The sequence below is a fragment of the Phocoena phocoena genome, chromosome 15, assembly GCF_963924675.1.
Source record: "Phocoena phocoena chromosome 15, mPhoPho1.1, whole genome shotgun sequence".
In the NCBI taxonomy this organism is placed as follows: Eukaryota; Metazoa; Chordata; class Mammalia; order Artiodactyla; family Phocoenidae; genus Phocoena; species Phocoena phocoena.
This window is the reverse complement of record NC_089233.1, coordinates 23,611,403-23,623,584: the sequence shown is the minus strand read 5'-3', so window position 1 is coordinate 23,623,584 and position 12,182 is coordinate 23,611,403. Positions and strand designations below refer to the sequence as shown.

The window sequence follows — 12,182 nt, the reverse complement described above, 5'->3', positions numbered from 1 at the left end:
TCAAGCTCCCCTTCAAGGATGTGTGTTAAGGACAACTTTCTTCCCAAGCACATCATCATTCCCCCCAACCCTCCAGAAATTCTTACCTGCATTACGGATGAAAAGGCTTTCTTTTCTCCTACAGTCTCTAGTGCTTTGTAGGTGGCACATAAGTAGAGGAGTTTAACTTCATCTTTTGCAGATGAGCTAAATTTGCTAAAAATCCATTTGAAGATCTTCTCAGCCTCATAGCTCAGAGAAGCACAAAGAAGGCCAAGACAGCAAGCTCCCTCCTGTCTCAACTCCTGAAGCAATTTGCTACTGTGTTTATTTTAATGCAAACAAAACAAAATACACAAAAAACTTAAGCTTTCAAAGATGACAAGAATGACACATCTTACAACAGAATGTCTTAAATGATTTTATAATTTTTATTCAAACTACACAAAAGGTTGAAATTTTATCCACTTTAAATATTCTCTCTATTCTGTCTCCTGCAATGCCAAAAGTACCTTTGTTAAGACTTTAGATTTTCTTTTATAGAATCAATTATTTACAAACAGTAAGGAAAGGCTTAGAAATACTAAAATTCAGACTTCAAATTCCATCTCAAACTACATTAACTGATTTGCAGAAAAGGACAGCAACAAGTGATCAGATAAAACACACTATATAATTATATACTTGGTAATATTCAATATGTAAGGACTATAAAATAGGAAATGGTAATAGTTAAATACAGTAAACTTAAAGGACAACACTGATTTAAGTATTATATTAATGAGAAACTATATAAAATAAAACCATCAAAAAGCAGTAAGGTTTGTGATCTGCTGAGATGAGTTTTGGATGCTTTCCAACACTGCAATTCTTTGGGAATCACCATATGAAGAAATGACTGCACACCTTTGGAGAACCCCAGTAGCCTCACAAGATAGATGGCCTGAATCCACTGTTGCCCAAAGAAGGAGGCTCCCTTTCACCTCTACTCTCTAAGCAGTTTCCAAATGCTCTAGTTTACAGAAGTTAATTGCATTCTTTCACACTTGCATTAAGCGCTTATGTCATTCTACAAGTCAATGCTCAATTATTCAGTCATGTTGACAAATTAAGAAAAAAGAATGGCTCTCCCTTTCAAGTGGATTCGTTTGTATTCAGTGGTAATTACTGTTTAAATACTTTTACACAAATAAAAATGACAAGAGAACCCAGTTAAACATTAAGTAGATGTTCATAAATGAAGCCAATGGGTTTATCTTCTTGTACACTTTTTAATAGTTTCTAAAAATATATTTTAGTCTTTTTAATTACTTACCTTTCATTAAGCACATCATGTACAGCAACCAAGATATTATCCAACTGTTTAACTAGTACCTTAAAAAAAAAACACATTAATAAAAACTTCAGATTCCTATACTTTTAAGAATAACACTGTGTACTTTTTTTTTTTTTAACTTGTGTTTCCCTCCAAATTATAACTGGACCACACCTTACTTTTCTTATTATTCCCAGGTCCCAATTGTGTCATAAGTTTCCTTTCAGACTCTGAAAGAAATTTACCCATAAGAAATATACAGCCATGATCATCAATGGGGGGGAAAAAAAAACTTTAAAAGCTTGTTTCATTTACTCTGAAATGCATTTTTAAAACAAAAGATGGACTGATGGATAGAGGAAGAGGTAGAGAGATATATGATAAAGTCATACGATAAAGTGTTAATGACAGAGCTTAGACACTATGATATTCACTGTAAAATTCTCCCAATTTGCTGTGTATTTGAAATTTTTCATAATAAAATGGGGAGGAGGGTTGGAGGAAGCTTGCTTTGAACCAAATGTTATTTGACTCACTATACCATTTCATTAATTTTCTCCGGTTCTATATCAAGTTCTTTTTTAAATTATTTATTTATTTATGGCTGTGTTGGGACTTTGTTGCTGTGTGCAGGCTTTCTCTAGTTGCGGCAAGCGGGGGCTACTCTTCTTTGCTGTGTGCGGGTTTCTCATTGTGGTGGCTTCTCCTGTTGCGAAGTACGGGCTCTAGGCACTCGGGCTTCAGCAGTTCTGGCACGCGGGCTCAGTAGTTGTGGCTCGGAGGCTCTAGAGCGCAGGCTCAGTAGCTGTGGCGCATGGGCTTAGTTGCTCCACGACATGTGGGGTGTTCCCAGACCAGGGCTCGAATCCATGTCCCCTGCATTGGCAGGCAGATTCTTAACCACTGCCACCAGGGAAGCCCTATAGCAAGTTCTTAATTTAACATTAGGAGACTTACTTGGAGGGTAAAGAAATCTGTAACTGCTCCTGTATTTTATTTTTTTTGTTGGCCGGGCCACACGGCTTGTGGAATCTCAGCTCCCTGACCAGGGATTGAACCCGGGCCACAGCAGTGAAAGCCCGGAATCCTAACCACTAGGCAACCAGGGAACTCCCTCCTGTACTTTACTCTTTAAAGTGTTTTTCCATTTATTTAGCCCAGGCCACCAAACTTACCCATGAACAAAATATGTACCTCCTACCCCAATTTCACATACGAAAAACAGAGATATTCTGTCCTGGAACACAGAAAAAAAATTCCAAGGACAACAGAATAAATGTGTAAAAGGTCAAAAGCACTTTACAGCAGAAGGAACCAATGTGGATCTAACATTTGTATAGATAAATTATACATTAGGGGCATTAAGTTCTAGACCATCATAATACAGGCCAAATCAATCTGGAATAAGGAATCCCTATTATTTTTCCTTGGAAGCAAAACTTTTCCCTTCTTAAAACCACTCTAGGTAACATTATCTACTGAACTATGGAAAAATGAAACTTATCAACATTTCCAAACATACTATACTGACCAGCTTATTTTCTGGTTGCTGAATAAATTCTTTCAACTGCTTTACAGTAGCCAGTCTTCGGTCTCTGTCGTCTTCCCGGGTGATCCTCCGAAGAAGATTCGACAGTCGAGACTCATCAGAATAAGACATCGATCGCTCTGTGAATATAAACATTGAGTATGAATCAGCACAGAAACTTTACAGCCCAAATATTTTAAAGTATATTAAAAATCACAGTCCACCAGACAATAAAAGCTCAATGAATGTAGGTCCTTTAACACTTCTGTTCATCACTATAAACCCAGCCCCAGCAGACTGCGGGCACACAGCAGACCCTCAAAAAGGATACACAAACACCTCATTCCAGAGGACCAACTGACAGAGAAAAAGGAAAGGCTTAGAAATTATTCTCTTCGAATCTGTTCCAAACTGTTTTCAACATCTAGGTAAAGAGCATAGGTAAGAAACTTCAACAGGTTAGGGATAAAGTCTCTATCAGGCAGAAACAGGATACATGCTTCTATTTCTCACCTAGGTCTCCCACTGGAGGGGAGCCTCTTGTTCACATCATCATCATTTTCCTAGGACAAAGTTTTGGTGAACGGCAATCACATATTCAGTTCAACAAATGTCTAATTACCACCTGCCATGTGCAAGTATGCTGCCACAAGGAAAGTGGCAAATCAAAACTTTTCTTCCCTGTTTTAATGACAAGAACGAGAAGGAGTACTCAAATGCTGAGCACTACTAATAAAGATGGCTTTAAGTACTAAGTTCTTCTTTTTAAATTTTCAGCTGCACAATTTATCATCATTAACCGAGGCACATTAACGCAAACCGCATTAAAGCGTCTGACAGTTTCATTTCTAATGAATGAAAGGAAAATAGATAATAAAAGAAATTACAACATCTGAGAGAAGGAATAAGATTTTTAAAAATCCCTAGCCTATTTTCAGTAAGGACGACTGCTAAAAATGTATTTAGGTTACTAGTCAGGAAATCTAGGCTCTATTTACAATTCTGCCCCTAGCAAACTGCATAACTCTGAGCTTGCAAGGGGGATCTAAACTAAATAAGCTTTAGAGTCACTTTCTAACTCTATCATACCTAAATCTAAGACTTCAAACACTGGTGGTTTTTTTCTTTTTTTGGCCGCACCACTCGGCATGCAGGATCTTAGTTCCCTGGTCAGGGATTGAACCCGTGCCCCCTGCAATGAAAGCGCAGAGTCCCAACCACTTGACCACGAAGGAAGTCCCTTCAAACACTTTTATGAGACAGTATAGGCTTTGACTAGTCATTCCACTTTAGAAAATTTATCGAAATTTTTTTAAAACTGCAAAAAACTATAAACACAAAGATGTTCACCAAGATACACACAACACACACACACAAAGCCCTCACTGGGAAAAAATGGTCATAAACTTAATGTCCAAAGAGTAATTATATCCAACAAAGTGTATAAATCAGAAATCTTGATTTCTTAAGCAGCTTTACCAATACAATACATTTCTCTTTTGGAAAAAAAAAAAAGATCGTTACCTTTAATCCTATGAATTTTCGAGACACTTTACCTATAGAGTGAGGCTTCTGTTATAAAGCAAGAAGCAGTAACTGTGTATTTAACTTTAGAAAAGGGCCCAGTCCATGTACACCCCTACCCTCACCTTAGAGTTCAAGGACTTGCTGCAGTTAAGAGTCCACTATACATTCAGTATCCACTATAATCAGGAAAATCCTTTCTTTAAAATCTTACCCAGTCTTCTAATCTTATTTTAAGAGAAATCTCCTTTAAAAAGTATTAAGGGCTTCCCTGGTGGCGCAGTGGTTGAGAGTCCGCCTGCCGATGCAGGGGACACGGGTTTGTGCCCCGGTCCGGGAGGATCCCACATGCCGCGGAGCGGCTAGGCCCGTGAGCCATGGCCGCTGAGCCTGCGCGTCCGGAGCCTGTGCTCCGCAACGGAAGAGGCCACAACATTGAGAGGCCCGCGTAACGCAAAAAAAAAAAAAAAAAAAAAAGTATTATAAACCTTCTTGTGGTAATTCATGGTAGGGAACAGTTCACAGGAAAAGGAATGCAAACAATTATCACCTGCACATGTTTCTCAACTCAGTAAGCCAACCAACTCACACAGGTGCAAGGCACTGGTACAGGAAGAGGCATTTAGGAGATGTCTCAGCAGAGGCTGGTGTGATTGTCCCCAGTTTACCCAGCCTTACCCTGTGATTTCCTCATGTCTTTGATGGCTAACGCACGACTGCCATGCTGAATACTGGTGAACTCAGGGCTGGTCACATTGTTAACCCTCAGCTCTTGCCCCAACGACTTCCGACCATAAGTATTTTCCCCAGATCCTCCATTGACACTGTAGCCACCTAAAAACAGCAACATTTACATTATTTCAATAGGGCTCTTTGTTTCACTCAATTCCTGATAGTTCAGGTTCTTCTGACCCAATCTGCAGTTCAACCAGCCTTGGCTTCTACTCTTTCCCTGCGATGCATGCATTGATTTCATTTTGTTATCTTCAGTGGAAGATAAGAAGAGAAATGGAAACTAAATTAACTCAGATTTTGCACTTTAAAACTTTTCAGAAGTCTAGAGGAGAGACAGTAGTCAGGAAAGCCTTAGTGATAATATTGCATTTTGGGGGCAAGGAAACTGCATTTATGTATTGCGTGTGTGAAAAGTACATTTAAATATTTTTTTAATTAAGGGGGTAAACTTAAGAAGTTTCAAGAACAGCACTGTGTGTAATATTTATATTTTAAACATATTAGAAGAGAGAGGTGAGGGAGCGAGAGACAGGCAAGGAGGAAGAAAGGGAGAGGCAGCTAGGTTAAAAAAAACAAATGCACAAAAAACATGCCTCTAGCAGCAAGGAAATATATATACCCTTTTCGTCATTCTGTATGTCAGCGTGGATTCTGGTATCATCGTGCCTTTGCCGAGACACCACAGCTGAATTTGAAGGTTGCAGTCCATAAGAGGAAGACCCACCCCTATCTCTGGATGAAGAATATTTTAAATTATCTGGGTCGGCTGATGCACTATCAGTTCTGCAAAGAGAGAAGAGTATAAGGTTACAACTTTAAACAAACATTTTGATAACCCAAATCATCAATCTTTCTTTCATACATGCCTCCCTCTTCTCATTACTATTATACATAAGCACTCCAATGTGTAATAAGAAGCCTTTCAACTGGGAAGGGATTGTCAATGGATGAAATACCAGCTTTTCAGCCCCTCCTGCTATCTAAACACCCATACAGAAATATAAATAACTACCAGGACTAGGGTGGCCAACGCAAAACTTAACAGGTTTTAGCACTGAAAGTTCCATGTCTTAAGTACTCCCTCAGTCCCAGGCAAACTGAGACAGTTGGTCACCCTGGTCCCAGGATTCTTTTCACATGACTTGATAAAAGGAATAGTTCTTCCTAAATCTCCTCCTCCCAGAAGAGGGTTTTAACCAGTGGAAAAATTACAATCTTCCCAGTCATAAAAATAAAAAAACACTGGCAACATATCAGGCAGGGGCAATGTGTTACCAAATTATTTTTAAAGTACTGCCTCATGGCAATGTGGCTCTCTCCTTCTCTCACCTCAATTTGTAACTTGACTATTTGGTGGGAAAATAAATTATAGAATGAAATTTGAAAGCAAGCTCAATAGGATATTAGGGAAGAACACATTAGCTGCAAAGATTGTTTTAATGTATGGCAATACTGAGGACTTCACTGAAGATTCCTCATATAAAGAATATCTATTAAAATTATAAAAAGTGAGGAAAATAAAAGCAAGGTGTCAGGAATCCAATAAAGCTGAAGGTTGCAGTCCATAATCTATTTAAAATTCAAGCACCGCCTAGAATAATCCGAGATGCCTGATATTAACAAGCTGCTCAGCCCCAGGATAAAATTAGTACCCTTATCTAAGGATCATCTCTATGCCTCAATGTCCCCATCAGTAAAATAGGGAGCTAAACTTTATAATTTCTCATGAGCCTTATTCTTCCATCAACCATAAGGTATCAAGAAATAAGAAAACACTAACTACCCTATGGCAGTGTATGAAAAATACCAAGAAAAAAGTTCCTCTGCTATTGATATTTCTTCTGAGAGGAACAATCTTCTGGAAAAAAAATCACTTTTATGATACTTACTAAAACACCTGCTGCACCCATAATTATCTGGAAAAGTTAAGGACACTGGCAAGAGCAGAAACTGAGCTATTCCTCAACCCCCATGGCCCTCCCCTATGTGTAAAAAAAAGTGTCTGTGTATTTCATTTCGAGTTTATCATCCTTTCGTTGCCCCCCCCAAGAACACTAAATATGAAAAGGTACATAGGCTCAGACACCCTGATCTGTACCTACTGCAATCACTGTTAATATAGAATGTAGACAAATAGGTTCAATTAAACTTGGATACCTATGTGGCACCAATCTAAATTATTCCTAAAGGCTCTCAATCTGAAACTTGATAAAAATCCATAACCCTAGCATACTATGCATATAACTAAGGTTCCATAGTGAAGTATCTTCTTCAAACATTCAGAGTTCACTTGTTGACAAAGCTCAGAACTTCCAACATATGAAAAATAAAATCTATGGAATTTCAAAAAAAAAATGTATTAGGATATTTTCTAAGCATACTAAGTATAAGCATTTAAATACCTTTACCGCTAAATGGAGCATGAGAACTTTTTAAAACTAACATAATGATCTACCCCCATGTATCTAAAATAGCACACTAAATGAGCACCTATAATAAACCATAACATATCATTAATTTCTAAAAGGGAACTGAAAAATAAAAGAGAACTTATGAGCTTTTCTGGCAGATTTTGAACCTGTCTATACATATAGCATCTAACACAACTTAGAAAAGGAAGCTGTTAGTAAATGAATGAATAAAATAATTCTAAAACATCAAGATAACTTAAGTCTATCAATATTTAAATTAATATCTAAATAATCTGAATTTCTAATTTTCATTATGCTTATGCATCACATATACTACTCTTACCATTGAGAGTTAAATATTTGTATCTTTTTCTGGTGACATACCAGTAAACACAAGGCAATAGCGAATATGGGTTAAAAAAGGTCTGGGCTCAAATCCCAGCTCTAGCACTGAAAAGGTATGTGTGATTCTGCACAAGGAACTTAATTTCCAAGCCTCAGTTGTCTTTTGCATAAAATGGGGATAATACCTATCTATTATGTAATGTTATTGTGAGGCTTAAGAAAGATAAGTTCTTAAGAAATACTTAGCTTACAAGGTACACTTGAAGTTATTATGACCATAATAGTAAATATACTCAAGGTTTTCAGTCTAAACAAATAAATATAAATAGTTCACAAACATATGAATATGATCAAAACAAGTTTTTATACTCAATATACAATAGCTGATTTTAACTTCTTCACTGAAGAAATTAAGCAATCTACTGCTACCAACAAATCCATTGCTAACTAGGAAGCACTGATTTCAAACTAAACTGAAAAAAAACAGGAACAACCTCCCAATTTGTTAGAAATATACGTTTTTAAATCTCATTAGTAATAAACACCAAGTTTTTTTTTTTTTCAGAATTTGGGTTTTCAGAAATATAGCAAAAAATTCACTAGGGTAGAACTACTGTCTCAGAACTGTCTAAAAACTCCCTGGTTGCTAAGTTCTTCTAATATAAACTGATCAAAATATTTCTAACCAGAATTCAAGTTATAGGTATTCTGAACCCAAAATCACAAAATAGTTCAGCATTTATATGAAATCTCTATTTTTATAATATCTAGACAGCTTAGTTCTCAAAAAGTCAATATCAGGCAGTTAGCACCAACAAGATCATCCCAGTCCAATAAATAGAAAACTGTTAAGAACGGAAATGAGCACTTAAAATGAGGCAATCAAAGGCACAAAATAGAAAATGCAGATTTGAACTCAAAGAGGCAGGCATAAATGTTAAGCTAGTTATAAGGGCTGAAAAAGCTATCATCTGCCAGAATTAGTGTCTCAATTTAGTGATAAAAAGAAAATGTATCTGTTAAGACTAAGTATCCTAGCAAGAATCCAAAAATACCTCCACAGCCCCTTTAATACTCTAAAAATATTATGGAGAGAGAGAGGGAAAAAAAAGAAATGCATAAATTCCCCAAAATGATTAAACTGAAGTTAAAGCCTGATGTACATGCCACATGAGAGGTAAGTTTCTAAAGCTCATACCTCAAAAATCGCATACTGTATAATATGGAGCCTTTGTGATGTTTTTGCATCAAGTCAATCTGTAAGACAGTAGTTACAATATTAGTGAAGACAGTGGGTTAAAACATTTGTTGTTCAAACATGAAGCAAATATCATTTATGGGTTAGGTGCTTTTAATTGCACTATGGCCCTCTAGGGTTTATATGTTGAAGCAAAAACTGAGATGGCACATGCCACTCTATGCCTTAGAGAACAGAGGCTTAAGGTGGCAACAAAAAAATTTTTAGTACAAAAGAATTTAAATGTTAACTATAACATACAAATCACATGCAAATATAGTTACCGCTCATTTTAGTCACCTATTCTCAATATACAGAAAATGTAATAAATCTAAGAGGTTATTCATTTTCAATGACCCAAGCCCTCAGACCTCACGTCAACAACCTACCACGTGTTAGGGGATAGTTAAGTATCTCCTGGCTAAGTGTGGTCTTGTGGTCCAGTTCTTAAGGGGGAAAAGTCAGCCTGGAAATGTGAAGTCAGGGAATTCCCTATCAGAAAACATTTCCATAAAGCACCTGGAAATGACTTGATGCAAACACCACACCTAGTGGTGCCACCGGAATAAGCATCATATTGCTTCAAGTTGTTTTTAACTAGGCTTATTAAGGGATTTCGTTCTCATGGTGAGATCTAATTTGTAATGGATATCAACTAGGAAATGATATTTGCACTAAAGCCAATGAGGTGGGAATGCATTTATTCTCTAAAGCAATGGTACTCAAAGATGTATAGCATCACTGTCACAAAGCAGTTGTAGGATATGCTGTGAGTTTTTCATACTAACAGTTAATACCACTAAAACTGATTTACTTGTTAAAAATAAATTCAAGGGCTTCCCTGGTGGCGCAGTGGTTGAGAGCCCGCCTGCCGATGCAGGGGACACGGGTTCGTGCCCCGGTCCGGGAATATCCCACATGCCGCAGAGCAGCTGGGCCCGTGAGCCATGGCCGCTGGGCCTGCACGTCCGGAGCCTGTGCTCCGCAACGGGAGAGGCCTGCGTACCGCAAAAATACATAAATAAATAAATAAATTCAAGGTTATCTCTGTGATATCTCTTACTCACCTGGATTCAGACATACTTTCAAAAAAGTATAAGAGAAAAGGTGAAACTATGCATAACTCTGAGGCTTGTGTACTTTCACATTAGAGACATTGCTCTAAAATATGAGTCTATGGCTAAAGAATTCACTTGGGAGGCTCAGGGACTTCATTATATGAAACTGTTTCCACAGGAGAAAACAGTAAGTTCAAATTTAATATAACAGAATTGAACCATCATGCCAAAATTATGTTTACCTCAATTTTACTATAAATATTAACAGCTAGTATTTCTTAATGAAACTTCCTTAGCTACTTAAGTATTAAGTGTCTACGATACCAAACCCATACAATTTATGGGTTCTTTATTACCAACTTTTAATCATCAATCAAACATCAACTAATTAGTTTCTGCAGCCTCAAAATATAAAAATATATTTAACAATTGTTGTAAAACTGTAAAGAATTTTACCTTGCCCAAAGAGAGGTCTGGCCTTAACCCTTGGCTTCTGGAAGGTAATCTCTAAACTCTTGGAATATAATGCCTAATAAGAGTGCCCTTGGGCTTCCCCCGTGGCACAGTGGTTAAGAATCTGCCTGCCAATGCAGGGGACACGGGTTCGAGCCCTGGTCCGGGAAGATCCCACATGCCGTGGAGCAACTAAGCCCGTGCGCCACAACTGCTGAGCCTGCGCTCCAGAGCCCGCAAGCCACAACTACTGAAGCCCGGAGCCAGTGCTCCGCAGCTAGAGAAACCACTGCAATGAGAAGCCCACGCATCCCAACGAAGAGGAACCCCTACTCGCTGCAACTAGAGAAAGCCCACAGGCAGCAATTAAGACCCAAAAGAGCCAAAAATAAATAAATAATTTAAGAAAAAAAAAAGAGTGCCCTCGTCCACCTGGGAACTTTGGGTCACACTAGAAAGTATAACAATGTGATCTATGTATGGTGGGGCCTTTGAGTCACACGGATCAACTCAACCTCTAGTAGGGCTGGAAACTAAGTTCGTGCATGTGGGCAGTCAATCATGGAGCCCAAATAAGAACTCTGGACACCAAGGCTGGGCTGGGCTTCCATGGCTGGTAATACTCCATACGTATTATCACCCATCAATACCAGGAAAGTAACACTGCTCACTACTCCACGGGGAGAAGCTCCACATTTGGAACTGTCGTAAACTCTGCCCTATGTACCTTTACCCTTGGTTGATTTTAATCTGTATCCTATAGCTTTAATAAACTGTAACCATGAGTATAACAGCTTTCAATGAGTCCTATAAGTCCTTCCGGTGAATTATCCAACCCAGGAATGGTCTTGGGGACTCCCAAACTTGCAACTATCAGAAGTAAGGGTGGTCTTACAGACATGCTCTCTCTAACTCTGTACCTATATGACTGAATATACTCTAACCCAAAATTTAAAGGGTTGTAAATTTTGTTTTTATATAATATCTTTAAGCAAAACATAGAAAAGATTCAACTTCAGTATAGTTTATATCCCTCCCAAGGAATCTCAAACAGCCTCTATTGACAGACCTCTAATCATATTAACCACAAAGGACAAACAAAGTAACTAGGAGGGTACTACATTAGATTTTAACCTTTGCTTCATGTGCACAAGTATCTTCAGTGTAAAGGCTGGTGAATACACCACTCCCTTCAATGCTGCCCGTGACTCCCTAGCCAGGGTTTTCTGCTTTCCAAAACAGCTTTCAAACTTTCTGCACTTTTCTCCTTCCCCCAGCACTACCACTGATAACCTTACAGACTCTTGCTATATTAGAAATACAAGTTTTTCTACAGCACTCTGAATAGTAAGAACTAAATTCTGAGCTCATAATAAAGTCTGGTAGGCAACCTCCCCAAGCAGTTTACATACATTTACCACCTCATTTAATCTTCAACATAATCCTATTGTGATTACTGAAGATGGTAAGTTACCTTCTTACAGATGAGGTAACAAAGATTCCATAACTTACCTAAAGCAGCACAGCTAATTAAAGGCAGAGCAAGAACTCAACTCAGTTCTAACTTTCAAGTTCTTCAACACTCCACCACTGCCTG

The 12,182-nt window shown here is 38.0% G+C and overlaps 1 protein-coding gene across 1 annotated transcript in view; it reads right to left on the bottom strand.

Moving 5' to 3' along the window:
• SMG1 (SMG1 nonsense mediated mRNA decay associated PI3K related kinase) overlaps positions 1-12,182 on the bottom strand; it is a 93,749-nt gene that overhangs the window by 63,197 nt on the left and 18,370 nt on the right. Inside the window, exons 2-6 of the mRNA XM_065892945.1 lie at positions 5,701-5,864; positions 5,025-5,180; positions 2,826-2,962; positions 1,295-1,353; positions 87-300 (exon numbers count right to left, since the gene is read on the bottom strand). Of these exons, the coding sequence (XP_065749017.1) occupies positions 87-300; positions 1,295-1,353; positions 2,826-2,962; positions 5,025-5,180; positions 5,701-5,864 (730 nt within the window). The remainder of the gene's footprint in view (positions 1-86; positions 301-1,294; positions 1,354-2,825; positions 2,963-5,024; positions 5,181-5,700; positions 5,865-12,182) is intronic.